This window comes from Sus scrofa, chromosome 6, assembly GCF_000003025.6.
Source record: "Sus scrofa isolate TJ Tabasco breed Duroc chromosome 6, Sscrofa11.1, whole genome shotgun sequence".
Lineage (NCBI taxonomy): Eukaryota > Metazoa > Chordata > Mammalia > Artiodactyla > Suidae > Sus > Sus scrofa.
This window is the reverse complement of record NC_010448.4, coordinates 46425118-46440701: the sequence shown is the minus strand read 5'-3', so window position 1 is coordinate 46440701 and position 15584 is coordinate 46425118. Positions and strand designations below refer to the sequence as shown.

The 15584-nt window shown below is 40.5% G+C and overlaps 1 protein-coding gene across 1 annotated transcript in view; it reads left to right on the top strand.

Moving 5' to 3' along the window:
* Window positions 4323-15584, top strand: part of LOC102164889 (zinc finger protein 569) — a 60931-nt gene continuing 49669 nt past the window's right edge. The window contains 3 exon segments of the mRNA XM_005664555.3: window positions 4323-4459; window positions 6595-6757; window positions 15114-15168. Of these exon segments, the coding sequence (XP_005664612.3) occupies window positions 15154-15168 (15 nt within the window). The 5' untranslated portion in view covers window positions 4323-4459; window positions 6595-6757; window positions 15114-15153.

The window sequence follows — 15584 nt, the reverse complement described above, 5'->3', positions numbered from 1 at the left end:
GGAAATGAGCACATTCCTAAGAAACTGCTGGGGAGTTCCCGGCGTGGCTCAGCAGTAACAAACCTGACTAGTAGCCATGAGGTTGCCGGTTCCATCCCTGGCCTCGCTCATGGGTTAAAGATCCAGCGTTGCTGTGAGCTTTGGTGTAGGTCCCAAATGTGCCTTGGATCCTGAGTTGCTGGGGCTGTAGTGTAGGCTGGCAGCTGCATCTCTGATTCAACCCTTGGCCTGGGAACTTCTATATGTTGCAGGTGCAGCCCTTAAAAGCAAAAAAAAAAAAAAAAAAAAAAAAGTCAATTCACCCCAATTAATTTACATACTCAGTACAATCTCAGTGAAAATTCCAGATAGGTTTAAAAAAAAATAGGCAAATTCCTAAAACTCTCCTTGGTGTTTGAAATAAAAGTTTATTTCCACACAAAAAAATTGTACATGAATGGATATAGCAGCTTAAATTATAACAGCCAAAAGTTGTAAACAACCCATGTGTTCTTCAATGAGTGAATGGCTAAGCAAACTGTGGTATATCCACATGGAATTCTAAAAAGAGTGAATTACACATGTAACAAATGTATGAATCTACAGAGAATTAAGTCAATATTCTTTTTTTTTTTTTCTTTTTCTTTTTTAGGGCCACACTTACAGCATATGGAAGTTCCCAGGCTAGGGGTCAAATAGGAGCTACAGCTGCTGGGCTACGCCACAGGTCACCACAATACCAGATGTTTAACCCACTCAGTGAGGCCAGGGATTGAACCCGAATCCTCATGGCTACTAGTTGAATTCATTTCTGCTACACCACAAGGAAGTCTGAAAAAGCCAATATTCTAATTGCATACCTTGTAATTCCATTTACATAACATTTTTGAAAGGTAAAATTATAGAAATGGAGAACAGATTAGGGTTGCCAGCTCTTCAGGAGGGGGTTGATAGAAGGAGGGAAGTGGGTATGGCTGTAAAAGGACAACATGAAGGATTCTTGTGATGATGGAAATAGAAGCATCAATGTCAAGGTTGTGATACTGTATATAGTATTGCAAGATGTTACCATTGGGAGAAACTTGGGTTCTTGGGTACTTTCTTAATTATTTCTCACAACTGCATGAGAATCCAGAATTACTTCAAAATAAAAAGTTTTAAAAAAAGGCTAGGCCAAAAAGATGGAGTTCCTGTCGTGGCTCAGTGGTTAACGAACCCAACTAGTAACACTGAGGTTGTGCGTTCGATCCCTGGCCTTGCTTAGTGGGTTAAGGATCAGTGAGCTGTGGTGTAGGTTGAAGTCGCAGCTTGGATCCCACGTTGCTGTGGCTGCGGTGTAGGCCAGCAGCTGTAGCTCCGATTCAACCCCTAGCTGGGAACCTCCATAGGCCGCGAGCATGACCTTAAAAAGACCAAAAAAGACCAAAAAAAAAAAAAAAAAAAAAAAAAGCTAGGCTAAAAAGAAAACAAATTCTAAATTCTAAGGTGGTAGGCCAAAACCCCACAATATTAAATGTAAATTCACTCAACATGTCAAATCAAAGAGTACAATTGGCATTTATTTTAAAAATAATATTGCTTAGTGAGAGACATACTTTAAAAATAAAACAGAATGGTTAAAAGCAAAAGGGTAGAAAAAGATAAACAATGCACTAGCCATAGTAACATCCAAACAGACAAAGACAAAAAGCAAGATTATAAAGGGTAAATTTCATAATCTCCTAGTGGATTAATTCAACAGGAAGCTATTACAATTCTAAATATGTATCAACCAACAAGAGAGATTTATATGAAGCAAAGCTTAAGACAAATAAAAGGAAAATAGACAAACCTACAAGTATAAAAAATGAAATCAGCAAGTTCCCATTGTGGCTCAGTGATAAACAAGCCCGACTAGTATTCATGAGGATTTGGGTTCAGTACCTGGCCTTGCTCAGTGGGTTAAGGATCCAGCATTGCCGTGAGCTGTGGTGTGGGTCAAAGTCACGGCTCGGATCCTGTGTTGCTGTGGCTGTGGTGTAGGCTGGCATCTGTAGCTTTGATTCAACCCCTGGCCTGGGAACTTCCACAGTCCGTGGGTATGGCTCTAAAAAGCTAAAAAAAAAAAAAAAAAAAAATCAGGTGTTCCGCTTTGGTAAACATAAGTTTTTCAAAGTCTGCGAGTCTGTTTCTGTTCTGCAAATAAGTTCATTTTTATCCTTTTAGATTCCACATATAGGTGATACCATATGTTTGTCATTCATTGTCTGACTAAATTCACTTATTACGATGGTTTCTAGGTCCATCCATGTTGCTGCAAATGGCATTATTTCATTCTTTTTTATGACTGAGTAATATTACCATTGTATTATGTACCACATCTTTATCCATTCCTCTGTTGATGGACATTTAGGTTGCTTCCATGCCTTGGCTATTGTAAATAATGCTGAAATGAACATTGGGGTGCCCAAGGGGATAGGTGGAAGAAGGTGGAAGGGATGGACTGGGGGTTTGGGACTGTGGTATATAGAATGAGTGCCCAATGAGGACTTGCTATATAGCACAGAGAACTCTACCCAGTATTCTGTGATAATCTATATGAGAAAAGACTCTGAGAGAGAATGGCTATGTGTATATGTATGACTGCTGTACAGCAGAAATTATCACAAATTTGTAAATTAACAATACTTCACTAAAACTTAAAATAGATAAACAACAAAAAATGAAATCAGGAAGCTGAACATAGAACCATTAACTCTGTTCTCTTCTTATCTATTAAAATAACTAGCAAAAAATAATTCTCATAGTAGACATAAAAATAATGTACTGTCAGTAAACACATAGGAGAAAATAAGCCAAACTGATTTAGAGGACATGTTCTCTCTGTGCAGTGTTTGGAACCCTCTTTTTCCTCCTCAGAAACAGGTTCACCCTACTCTGAAACAGTGCCCATTATCATCTAGTGAGCGGAAGGCTGTGAAAGGAAAACTACCTTCTACTGCTTCCCAGAGATAACATAGTCCTTTGGACTTTCTATAGCTTCTCAGTAAGCTTAGGAGTCAGAAATCTGACTTCAACCACCACAAGTTCCTGATATTTAGCATGATGTAGTCTGCAGTATTTTGTTCTCCTTGCCAACATACTATTGCACAAAAGCATAGACTAGGGTGTTTTCATAGATAAAATTCTCCATTTTAGTCCCTACTGCAAAATTATTGCACTGAATCTTAAACTTTCATTTGTCAATTGTTTTTTAATTCTTAAGTCAAACGAACTCATATGAAATGCTGAAGAAAAAAAAAAAAGAAAGTAAGAAAATCAGGTCTTGAGGGAAGGAGTGACATACTCTGGATTGCTGGATTCTTAGGCTCCTGGTTACCTCTCTCCTTTTCCACTTAACACTTCTCACTCCTGATGTCGAGGCCACTTTATTGACATGAACTTTCATTTGATGGCTCAACATCTTTGTCTTCTTCAATATCTTTCTAAATTACCTGTAATACCTATGTCCTTTTAACACACACGGACTGTAGAGTAACACGGTGTAAAAATCATGGGTGTTTCCAGTAATACACATTCAGAAATTTCTATAATTTTTTCCGTTTAATATTTTGGTGATTATGGTTTATTACCTTAACCTTGTAAGTTCCAACGTTGTAACAAGTGCCAGTCAGAAAAGCAGAAACACACACATGGAATGGACACAAACACACTGTCCACTGTCTCTGAACAAACGTCAGTGCTGGAATAAAGAGGTCATACAAATAATCGCAAATTAATTCCCACGACCCCAAGTCACTGGACCTCCCTCGACCCCGCAGTCTCCCAAATTCCACCGCTTAAGTCTCCCACATACGACCACGCAATGGCACTCCTCCCTTTTCTAACTGCCTCCAGGAGCCTGAAGCTCCGGCTCTCGTCTCTCCACGGCGCCCTGATCTTTCCCCACCGTCATCCCACTGAAGTCCAGTCCCGGGTGGGGCGTGGACCAGAAGGAACTAAACAGACTCAGCCGAGCTTTCTTCACGGACCGGGAACCAAAACGCCGAGAACACGAAGATCCAGCCAAACATTAAGAGGAAACTTTTTGCAGAAAATAGATGTGGGCCGAGATGGCCTCTGGGAAATGTAGTCCGGGGCAGTAAAGCTGTGGATCTTTTCAGATACGTCTCAGCACCAAGTAGCAATCCCAGGTTCCGAGGGCCGGACTCACGAGGGGCAGCTGCGGCCAAACTCTCAGCTGAGCCCCCTGGGCCGATCTGAGAGCGCTCGAACGCAGCGGTCGGTTGTTCCCACCGCTGCCCAACCGAAAGGCCAGCCCCGCCCGGCGAGCGCGGGGGCCGCTGGGAAGTGTTATCCTTCGTCTAACGGACCGAGGCCGGTGCTGCCTTCATTCGCCGCCGGCCCGGACCTTAGTGGCGCCCCAGCTAGGGCCGCACCGGCTCTGCCACTTGGGCGGTGTGGAAGCGTGGGATTGGGGCCTGTGTCCGCGGGCTTGGTGGTGAGTCCTCGGGAGGCCGCGAGCTCACAGTCCGGGACTCTTTGTGCTGGGTGGAGTAGGGGCCTGCGGACCTGGTGCCCGTGTGGTTGGAGGAGGACGCGGGGCAGGGCTTTGCCCGCGCGGGTGGTTCCCTGAGGCCGTGGGAGTGGCGTGTGAAGGACTGTGGGCGTGTGGCTTGACAGGACTTTTGCCAGACATTTGCCTGTGACTGAGTGTGGCCCTGGGATCGTGTGCGGGCGGATTTTGTGGATGTGCTTTTCCTTTTCTGTTTCAATATGAACGTGGCTGCGCATCACGCAGAAAAAACTCCGTGGTTGAAGGGTAGATAGAGTTCGGTTGTGTGTGTAGTTTTGTGAGACTGTTTGCACCAGTGCTTGGTTTCTGTGGTTATGGTAATCGGAAATATGTTTTTATATGAGACATCAATAGCCTCGACACTTTGTATTAGTATTTAATTTCAAAGTTTATTTTTGTATATTGGCTAGGTTATTTTGTGGGCTTTAACATCATGCTCCTTCCTCCCGACTCCCCGCCCCAAATCACAAAATACAGAAAAGCTCTAAGAAAACAAAAATCGGAGTTCCCGTCGTGGCGCAGTGGTTAACGAATCCGACTAGGAACCAGGAGGTTGCGGGTTCGATCCCTGGCCTTGCTCAGTGGGTTAACGATCCGGCGTTTCCCTGAGCTGTGGTGTAGTCGCAGAAGCGGCTCAGATCCCACGTTGCTGTGGCTCTGGCGTAGGCCGGTGATTACAGCTCCGATTAGACCCCTAGCCTGGGAACCTCTATATGCCGCGAAAAGCGGCCCTAAAAAAGGCAAAAAGACAAAAAAAAAACCAAAAATCATTCCTATTTCTACCTGCCACTATCAAAATTTATTTCCCATCTTTTGCCGCCTCCCTCTGTGAATACATACACATGGAATCATATATATATTCATAATAGCTTGAAAATTGGAATCACACTATAGGTACGTTCTGTAAACTACCTGTGCCATTTAACAATGCCCAATTAATATCTTTCCATTTAAACTATTACAAGTCTACATCATCATTTTAAAGTTTTTTATGGTATATATTTTAATGCATACCATACCCATGTTGGGTAATTTACTTCTTTTCAACTGCTTGCCTTTATAAAGAACGTGTTTATCAGCAACTATTTGGCACATGTTACAATGCACTTTATTTTTCTTTTTCACTGGGGGGGGGGGGGGCATGTGGAAGTTCCTGGGCCAGAGATCCAGTCCCAGCTGCAGCTGCTAACCTACACCACAGCTACAGCAACCGCAGATACTTAACCCACTGTGTGAGGCTCGGCATCCAACCTGCAGCTACTGGGATCCTTAACCAGTTGTGCCACAGCGGGAACTCCCTATAGTGCACATTCTTAATTTTTTAATTTTTTTTTTGAGGGGGTAAGGGGTTGTTGGATAGGGGGCAGGGTCTTAGAAGTGAAACTGATAGGTCAAGATATATGTGCTTAGTAAAGTCTCCCTAGGAATTCTCTGGTGGTTCAACAGGTTAAGCATCCCACATTGTAGCTGCTGTGGCATAGTTGGATCTCTGGCCTGGAAACATTGCCTGCCTCTGAGGTGGCCAAAAAAATAGAAAAAAAAGGCTCCTAAATGTATCCGATTATTCTCTTGTTAGGTCCCAATAAACTATAGTATTCATGGGATAATATAAGATTGCCAGAGTTCCTGTTGTGGCTCAGTGGGTTAAGAAACCCGACGAGTATCCAAGATGTGGGTTTGATCCCTGGCTTTGCTTAGCGGGTTAAGGATCTGGCTTGCCAAAGGCTGTGGCATAGGTTGAAGATGCAGCTTGGATCTGGCATTGCAGTGGCTGTGGTGTAGTTCCCTAGCCTGGGAATTTCATTTGCCGTGGGTGAAGCCCTAAAAAGACCACACACACACAAAAAAAGATTGCCTATATTCATACACCCTTGATAACAATGGTTATCATTAATATTAGTAGTAATGTTTTAACCTCATGGATGTAAAATTATTTCTTTAATTTTCAATTATTTGATTACTACTGAGGTCAAGCATTTTAAAAGTCTTTTTTGTGTGAATTATGTGTTTTCCAAGATATTTTTCTAAAGCAGTGTTCTATTTTCAAATTTCTTTTCCAGGTTCTTCAGGTATTAAGGATTCATTCATTCATCCACTCATCATTTATTGAATGCTGTGTGCAACAGGAATTATTATAGATGATTGGGATATGGCATTGAACAAAGGAGACAAGCTCTCTGCTATCATGGTACTTACATTGTTGTGGGCCAGGTAATAAATAAGGTAAGTTAAATATAACATACATTAAATAGCAAAAAATTGTAAGAGGATAGGTAAAGCAGAAGGATATGTAGAATCAGGGATGGGACTTGGTGTTTTAGATGGGGTAGCTAGGAATGCATCCTGAATATGTAATAATAAAGATATGAAGGAGCTAGTTATGCATTTAATTAAGGGAAGCAGTTATAAAAGCCTTGCAGTTCCCGTCATGGCTCAGTGGTAATGAACCTGACTAGTATCCATGGGGATGCAGGTTCCATCCCAGGCCTTGCTAAGTGGGTTGAGGATCCTGCATGGCTATAGCTGTGGTATAGGCCAGCAGCTGTGGCTCTGATTCGACCCCTAGCCTGGGAACTTCCATATGCCACACCTGCGGGCATAAAAAGACAAAAACAACAGGAGATGGAGATAAGCCTGTTACAAAGAGGCTGAACTAGAGTGAATGAAAGGGAGAGTAGTGAGACATGACTGAAGAAAGGTAAGTGAGCGAAGGACAGATCAGGCTGGGCTTTATGGGCAATATTAATGACCTTGGCTTTTGCTCTGAATGAGATGGGAAGCTGATGGAAAGTTTTGAACATGTGAGTGATATCTTATTATTTAAAGGATTGCTTTGACTGCTCTAATGAGAGAATTACAAGAAGAATCGGGGAGGAAGGCAGGGACAAGGGCAGAAGCAGAGAGATTGATTAGAAAACTATTGCATTAATCTAGGGAAAAGATGTTGGTGACCTGGACCAGAGTAGTAAAAATGGTAAGTAGTAGTCATGTACTGGATATAATTTAAAGGTGGAGCTGACAAAATTTGTGGACTGAACTGATGTGGAGTATGTGACAGGAAGACAGTATTTTTTTTAAATTTTATTTTATTGGGGTATTGTTGATTTACAGTGTTGTATAGCTTCAGGTTCACAGCAAAGTGAATCAGTTATACCTATGACACTATTTTTTTTAAAGATTCTTATTTAATTCTTGTTCAGAATTATTTGTCTTTTGTCTTTTTAGGACCACACCTGCGGCATATGGAGGTTCCCAGGCTAGGGGTCTAATCAGAGCTACAGCTGCTGGCGTACACCACAGCCACAGCAACGCCAGATCCGAGCCTCGTCTTCAACCTACACCCCAGCTCATGCAATGCCAGATCCTTAACCCTCTGAGCAAGTCCAAGGATCGAACCTGCAATCTCATGGTCAGATTCGTTTCCACTGAGCCACAATGGGAACTCCATTACACAATATTTTTTAATCTGAGCAACTTGAAGAAAGGAGTTATTAACTGAGAAGGGAAAGAAGGTAAGAAAAACCAATTTGGGGCATAGGAAGCTAGTGAGATTTTAGTTTGGAGTAAGTATGAGATGCCCATTGGACATTCAGGTGGAAATAATATTAAGTTAGCAGTGGATATACAAGTCTGAAGTTCAAAAAAAAAAAAAAAAACGATCTGAGACCTAGATTGGAGACATACATTTTGGAATTATCAGCAGATAGGTAATGTGTAAGGCTAATAGACTGGATGAAATGAGGAGGAATCGGCAAAAGAGACTGAGAGGGAATGTTTAGAATGGTCGAAAGAAACCCAGGTGAGTGTGATATCCTGGAAACCAAAGGAAAAATGTGTTTTAATGAGAACTGTGTTAGATGCTACTGATAGGCCAAGCAAAAGAGGACTGAAAAAGGAATGTTTCCTTTAGCGGTGTTTACTGAAAATTGTTGGTGACCCAGAAGAAGAGTCGCAGTGGAGAGAGCCAGAGAAGAAAAATTGGTGATAACAATATAAACAACTCTTAAGTTTTTTTCCTAAATAGGAATGAAATAGAGTAGTAGAGTTAAGAGTTATCTAATAACTCTATATATCAATTGAAATGACTGAACAGAAATTTGATGAAGCAAAAGAGAAAGGGGAAAATGCTATAGACATGTCCTTAAGTAGCAGGAGCAAATGTTAGGGGTTTGAGGAGAGAAAAAGAGTAAAATAATCACTTAGAGTGGGACAGAGAATAGAGAAATATGATTTTCGGGCAGCATTAAAGACCACTTGATGTTAGTTTTCAGGAATTTAAAGTGAGCCTGTTTCATGTGGTTGCTTGATTTTTCTTCTGCAGTATTCATCTGCACAGTTATAGCTACAGTGTGGCCCTAAAAAGACAAAAAAAAAAAGGCTATTAGCCTGAAATACTAGAGGAAGTAAGGTAGAGAGATAGAAGGGTATTTTTCCCTTTAGTTGCCAAATGTTCAAAATAGAAGTATCTCTTTTTACTACCATACTCACTTTAGAAAACATGTATGATTGTTAGCTATATTTCACTAAGAGTAAAAAAAAAAAAGTAATATTTGAATTATATCATTCCTTATTCATTTACTAGCTGGAATATTTTACTAAAGAAAAAATTTCTTCCATCAGCTGGTTACCTTGATGTGCAGTGTATATAGTAAAGGCAGAATAAATTGATTCTTCCCCTTTATAGGATTTCAGGCTATTGAATTGGTTCCCTAGCATCTCCTGGTGAATTATTTTACTATTATTATTCATAGGTTTTAGCAAATCTTACATGTTTCAAACCACTGTGGCTATTTTTTTTTTCTTTTTAGGACCACACCTGCAGCCTATGGAAGTTCACAGACTGGAGGTTGAATCAGCTACAGCCACGGCCTATTCTTTTTTTTTTTTTTTTTTTTTTTGTCTTCTTGTCGTTGTTGTTGTTGCTATTTCTTGGGCCGCTCCCGCGGCATATGGAGGTTCCCAGGCTAGGGGTTGAATCAGAGCTGTAGCCACCAGCCTACGCCAGAGCCACAGCAACGCGGGATCCGAGCCGCGTCTGCAACCTGCACCACAGCTCACGGCAGCGCCGGATGGTTAACCCACTGAGCAAGGGCAGGGACCGAACCCGCAACCTCATGGTTCCTAGTCAGATTCGTTAACCACTGCGCCATGACGGGAACTCCCCACGGCCTATTCTGTAGCCATAGCAATGCAGGATCCAAGCAGTGTCTGCTGCCTACACCACAGCTCATGGCAATGCCAGGGTCTTAACCCACTGAGCAAAGCCAGGGAGTGAACCCTGTTCCTCATGCATACTAGTCAGATTCATTTCCACTGAGCCCCAACAGGAACTCCTTTTTTTTGTTGTTTTTTTTTTTTTTTTTTTGGTCTTTTTTTGCTATTTCTTTGGACCGCTCCCGAAGCATATGGAGGTTCCCAGGCTAGGGGTTGAATCAGAGCTGTAGCCACCGGCCTACGCCAGAGCCACAGCAACGTGGGATCCGAGCCGCGTCTGCAACCTACACCACAGCTCACGGCAGCGCCGGATCGTTAACCCACTGAGCAAGGGCAGGGACCGAACCCGCAACCTCATGGTTCCTAGTGATTCGTTAACCACTGCGCCACGAGGGGAACTTCTCCTTTTTATTTTTTTAACAGCTTGATGTACATCCCATACAATTTACACTTTAAGTGTACAATTCAGTGTTTAAAAAAAAAAATATATATATATATGTATATATTCACAGGGCTGTTCACCCATCACCGTGGTGTAATTTTAGATCATTTTTGCCCTCCCTGGGCAATCTCATACTCTACTCCCTCCGCCCAGTCTAATCAACCACTAATCTGCTTTCTGTCTCTATAAATTTGTCTTTTCAGACATTTCATATAAATGAAATTGTACTCCAATTATAAATTTTTTAATTGAAAATGGCAGTATGAAAAACAAAAAACTAAGGAGTTCCTGTCGTGGCGCAGTGGAAATGAATCCAACCAGGAACCATGAGGTTAAGGGTTTGATCCCTGGCCTTGTTCAGTGGGTTAAGGATCCAGCCTTGCCATGTACTGTGGTGTAGGTCCCAGATGTGGCTTGGATCTGGCATTGCTGTGGCTGTGGCGTAGGCTGGCAGCTACAGCTCCGATTGGACCCCTAGCCTTGGGAACCTACATATGCTGCGGGTGCAGCCCTAAAAAGACAAAAAGACAAAAAAAAAAAAAAATTAGTTACTGAGTTTTACTTTGATTTTATCTTTTAATCTTTTATTTTGTTCATTTATCCATCAATCTATAGATCTATATATGTTTATATAACTAATATAGATATTAGTTCAGAGCAATATTATCAGTACTTAAAATATTCCTACTGCAAATAATTTAATATTTCTCTATAGATCTACTTGCCCTTGGGGTATATCTCTCTAGGGAATTAATCCCAATTACTATGCTTTAAAGTACGTAGAACTAATTCCTCCCTGCATGGTTAAGCCACAAGTATGATACATTATTAAGTTCATTTGTTTCATTTCGCTTTTGATTTTTAGGTATAGCTTTAACAATTGTTTTATTTTTTTATAATCATGTGAAATATTTACTTGGTTGGAAAGTCAGACATAAAAAACAAAGTATTTTAAAGTATTTACTGGAGTTCCCATCGTGGTTCAGTGTAAACGAATCTAACATCCATGAGGATGCAGGTTCGATCCCTGGCCTCACTCAGTGGGTTAAGGATCCGGTGTTGCCGTGAGCTGTGGTGTAGGTCAGACACATGGCTTGGATCCAGCATTGCTGTGGCTGTGGTGTAGGCTGACAGCTCTAGTTCCAATTTGACCCCTGGCCTGGGACATCCTAAAAAGAAAAAAAAAAGTATTTACAAAACAAATACACAAAGCAAAAAGAAGTCTTGAGTATTTTGAAATCTGGGAGCATGATGCCTCCAGCTTTGTTTTTCTTTATCATGATTTCTTTGGCTATTTGGGGTCTTTTGTGGTTCCATACAAAATTTATGATTGTTCTCTTTCTGTGAAAAATGCCACCAGAATTTTAATAGAGATTTGATTGAATCTATAGATTGTTTTGGGTAATATGAACATTTAAACAACATAAGTTCTTGCAGTCCATGAGCGTGGAATATCTTTCCATTTATTTGTGTTTTTTACAGTTTCTTTCATTAGATCTTATGGTTTTCATTGTATAGTCTTCCACCTAATTCCTTAAATTTATTCCAAAGTATTTTGTTCTTTTTAATGCAATTGTAAGTGGAATTGTTTTCTTAATTTCTCATTCTGATATTTCATTATTAGTGTATAAAACTGAAGCAATTTCTGTATCTTTATTTCGCATCTTGAAACATTACTGAAATCACTTATCCTAACAGTTTTTGGGTAGTCTTTAGGGTTTTCTATGTATATTATGTCATCTGAAAATAGTGAAAGTTTTACTTCTTCCTTTCCATTTGGACGCCTTTTATTTTTCGTACCTCATACCTAATTGCTCTAAGACTTCCAGTACTCTGTTGAATAAAAATAGAATAGGTAGGCATCCTGTCTTGTCCCTGATTTTAGAGGAAAAGCTCTCAGCTTTACATCATTTACTATGGTTTTAGCTCTGGACTTGTCATATATATCCTTTATTATGTTGAGATATGTTCCCTATGTACCCACTTTGTTGAGAATTTTTATCAAGAATGGATTTTGAATTTTGACAAGTGCTTTTCTTTCATCTATTGATGTCTCATATGATTGTTATCATTCATTTTGATGATGTAGTGTATTATATTGATTGATTTATAGATATTGAACCATGCATGCATCCCAGAATAAATCCCACTTTATCATGGTGTATAATCCTTCTTAATATTTATTGGGTTCATATTTGCTAATATTTTGTTGAGGATTTTTGCATCTGTGTTCCTCAGGAATATTGGCCTGTGATTTTCTTTTATTGTGGTGTCCTTGTCTGGTTTTAATATCAGGGGAATGCTGGCCTTGTGAAATGAGTTTGAAAGTGTCCTCTCCTCTTCTGTTTTTGGAGGATTTTTAGAAGAATTGGTATTAATTTTTCTTTGAGTGTTTGGTAGAATTTGTCAATGCAGCCATTTGGTCCTGGACTTTTGTTTGTTGGGAAGTTTTTGTCTTTTGTCTTTTTTGTTGTTGTTGTTGTTGCTATTTCTTGGGCCGCTCCCGCGGCATATGGAGGTTCCCAAGCCAGGGGTTGAATCGGAGCTGTAGCCACCAGCCTAGCCAGAGCCACAGCAACACGGGATCCGAGCCGCGTCTGCAACCTACACCACAGCTCACGGCAACGCCAGATCGTTAACCCACTGAGCCAGGGCAGGGACCGAACCCGCAACCGCATGGCTCCTAGTCGGATTCGTTAACCACTGCGCCACAACGGGAACTCCGGGAAGTTTTTAATTACTGATTCAACTTCCTTATTAGTAATCAGTCTGTTCACATTTTCCTTCCCTTCCCTCCCCTTTTCTTTTTTTTTTTTCTTTGGCTGTCCTGGGGCATATGGAGTTTCTGGGCCAGGGATCAGAACTGAGCTGAAGCCTCAGCCCAAGCTGCAGCTCTGGCAATGCCAGATCTTTAATCCACCGTGCCAGGCTGGGGGTCAAACCTATGTCCCAGTGCTCCCAAGATACTGCTGATCTTGTTGTACCACAGGGGGAACTCCAGATTTTCTGTTTCTTCATAATTCAGTCTTGGATGTTTGTATGTTTCTAGGAGTTTATCCATTTCTTCTAGGTTGTCCAATTTTTTTTATATATAATTGTAGAAGTCTTTTACCCTTTGTATTTTTGTGGTATTGGTTGTAACATCTCCTCTTGTATTTTTTATTTTGTTTGAGTGAGTCCTCTCTTTTCTTGGTGAGGCTAGCTAAAAAGTTTGTTGATTTTATCTTTTCAAACAATCAGTTTTTGGTTTCATTGATCTTTTCTATTGCCTTTTTGGACTTTGTTTGATTTTTTTTCTCCTCTGATCCTTGTTTTTTCCTTCCTTCTACTAAATTTGGGCTTTTCTTCTTTTCTCTTTCCTTGAATTGTAAAGTTAGGTTGTTAGACATTTTTCTTGGTTTTTTAAGGACGCATTTGTTGCTATGAACTTCCTAGAACTGCTTCTATTGGACCCCATAAGTTCTGGTGTGTTGTATTTCCAGTTTCATTTTTCGTAAGGCATTTTTTTATTTTCCTTTGATTTCTTTCTTGACCCATTGGTAATTCAGTAGCATGTTGTTTAGTCTCTACATATTTCTGAATTTTCCTAGTTTTATTCTGGTAATTGATTTCCATTTTCATACCATGTGATTGAAAAAAATGCTGAATATCATTTCAGTCTTCTTAAATTTGCTAAAACTTGTTTTGGGGCCTAACATTATGACCTGTCCTAGAGAATGTTCCATGTGCACTTGAGAAGAATGTGTATTCAGGTGCTTTTGGATGGAATTTCTGTATATATCTATAAACTCTATATAGTCTAATGTATTGTTGAAGGCCAGTGTTTCCTTATTGATTTTCTGTCAGGATGATGTGTCTATTGATGTAAGTGGGGTATTAAAGTCCCCTACTCTTACTACACTGCTGCCTATTTCTCCCTTTAGACCTGTTAATATTTGCTTCATATATTTAGGCGCTCCTATGTTGGGTGCATATGTTTATCATCTTGGATTGACCCCTTTATCATTATGTAATGCCTGTCTTTGCCTCTTACCGCAGTCTTTGTTTTAAAGTCTGTTTTGTCTGATATTAAGTATAGCTACCCTAACTTTCTTTTGGTTTCCATTTCCATGGAATATCTTTATGGCAAAAGATGGACCCTTCTGGAGTTCCCTTGAGGTGCAGTATGTTGGGGATCAGGCATTGTCACTGGGGTGGCTCAGGTCATGCTATGGTATGGGTTCGAACCCTGGCCCAGGTGCTTCCACATGCTGTGGGTGTGGCCAAAAATAAATTTTAAAAAAAGATGGACCGTTCATTGTCTGTTTGTCCTTAAGTAAATCTCTTGTAGGCAGCATATAGACAGATCTTTTTTTTTTTTTTTAATTTAGTCATTCACTGTTTCTTTTTTTGTTTTTCTTTTTTCTTTGCTTTTTTTCTTCTTTTTATTCCCATGGCATGTGAAAGTTCCCAGGCCAGGGATCAGACCTGCTCCACAGCAGCAACCCAGACTACTTCAGTGACAATGGCAGATCCTTAACCTACTTTACCTCAGAAGAATTCCCTTAGTATTTCTTTTTAAATGTCTAAATACACTAAAATACCTTAGGCGTGTTGTCAGTTTCACAATTTTCCTGCTTTCATGAAGCTGTTTTTCTTTCTATACCATGTGAACTGTTTATCTGTGGTACAGAGCTATTGATAAATTCATGGGGCATCTCCTACGTATGTACCCTTATTCCTATTCGTCTTATACCTAAGCTCTACATGACGATAGTAGTCATCTTTATACCTGTCAGCACCTCTGGGGCATGTGTGTTCTTGACCTTTCTGATGGATCCAAGTATCATTTTGCTGTAGAGTGAACTTTAATCTACCTTGTGGGTACAGGTTTCTGAAACCACAGCACAAGCCTTGTCTAATGGCTTTTATTCTTTTCTCTAGCTCTGCCTTCTCAGGCCCAGTCTGTTCTCAGAAAGAGGAAATGACTCAGCCCCAGGTAAATTTTAAATTGTGTATTTGTTCCCTGCCTTATTTTACAGTGCAGTTTAAAAACATTACAGTAATCCATAGAATGAATTGAAAAATGATATACAGATAAAACATATTCAGAGGAAATAACGTAGACAAGGAATGAGTTAAAATATGATTATGCAGAAATGCATTCATTCAGAGATTAAAATTGGGCTTCTGGGGGAGTTCCCATCATGGCTTAGTGGTAACAAACTGGACTAGTATCCATGAGGACACAAGTTCGATCCCTGGTGTTGCTCAGTAGGTTAAGGATCCAGTGTTGCCATGAGCTGTGGTGTAGGTTGCAGACACAACTTGGATCCTGCATTGCTATGGCTATGGTGTAGGCTGGTGGCTACAGCTCTAACTCGACCTCTAGCCTGGGAATCTCCATATGCTGCA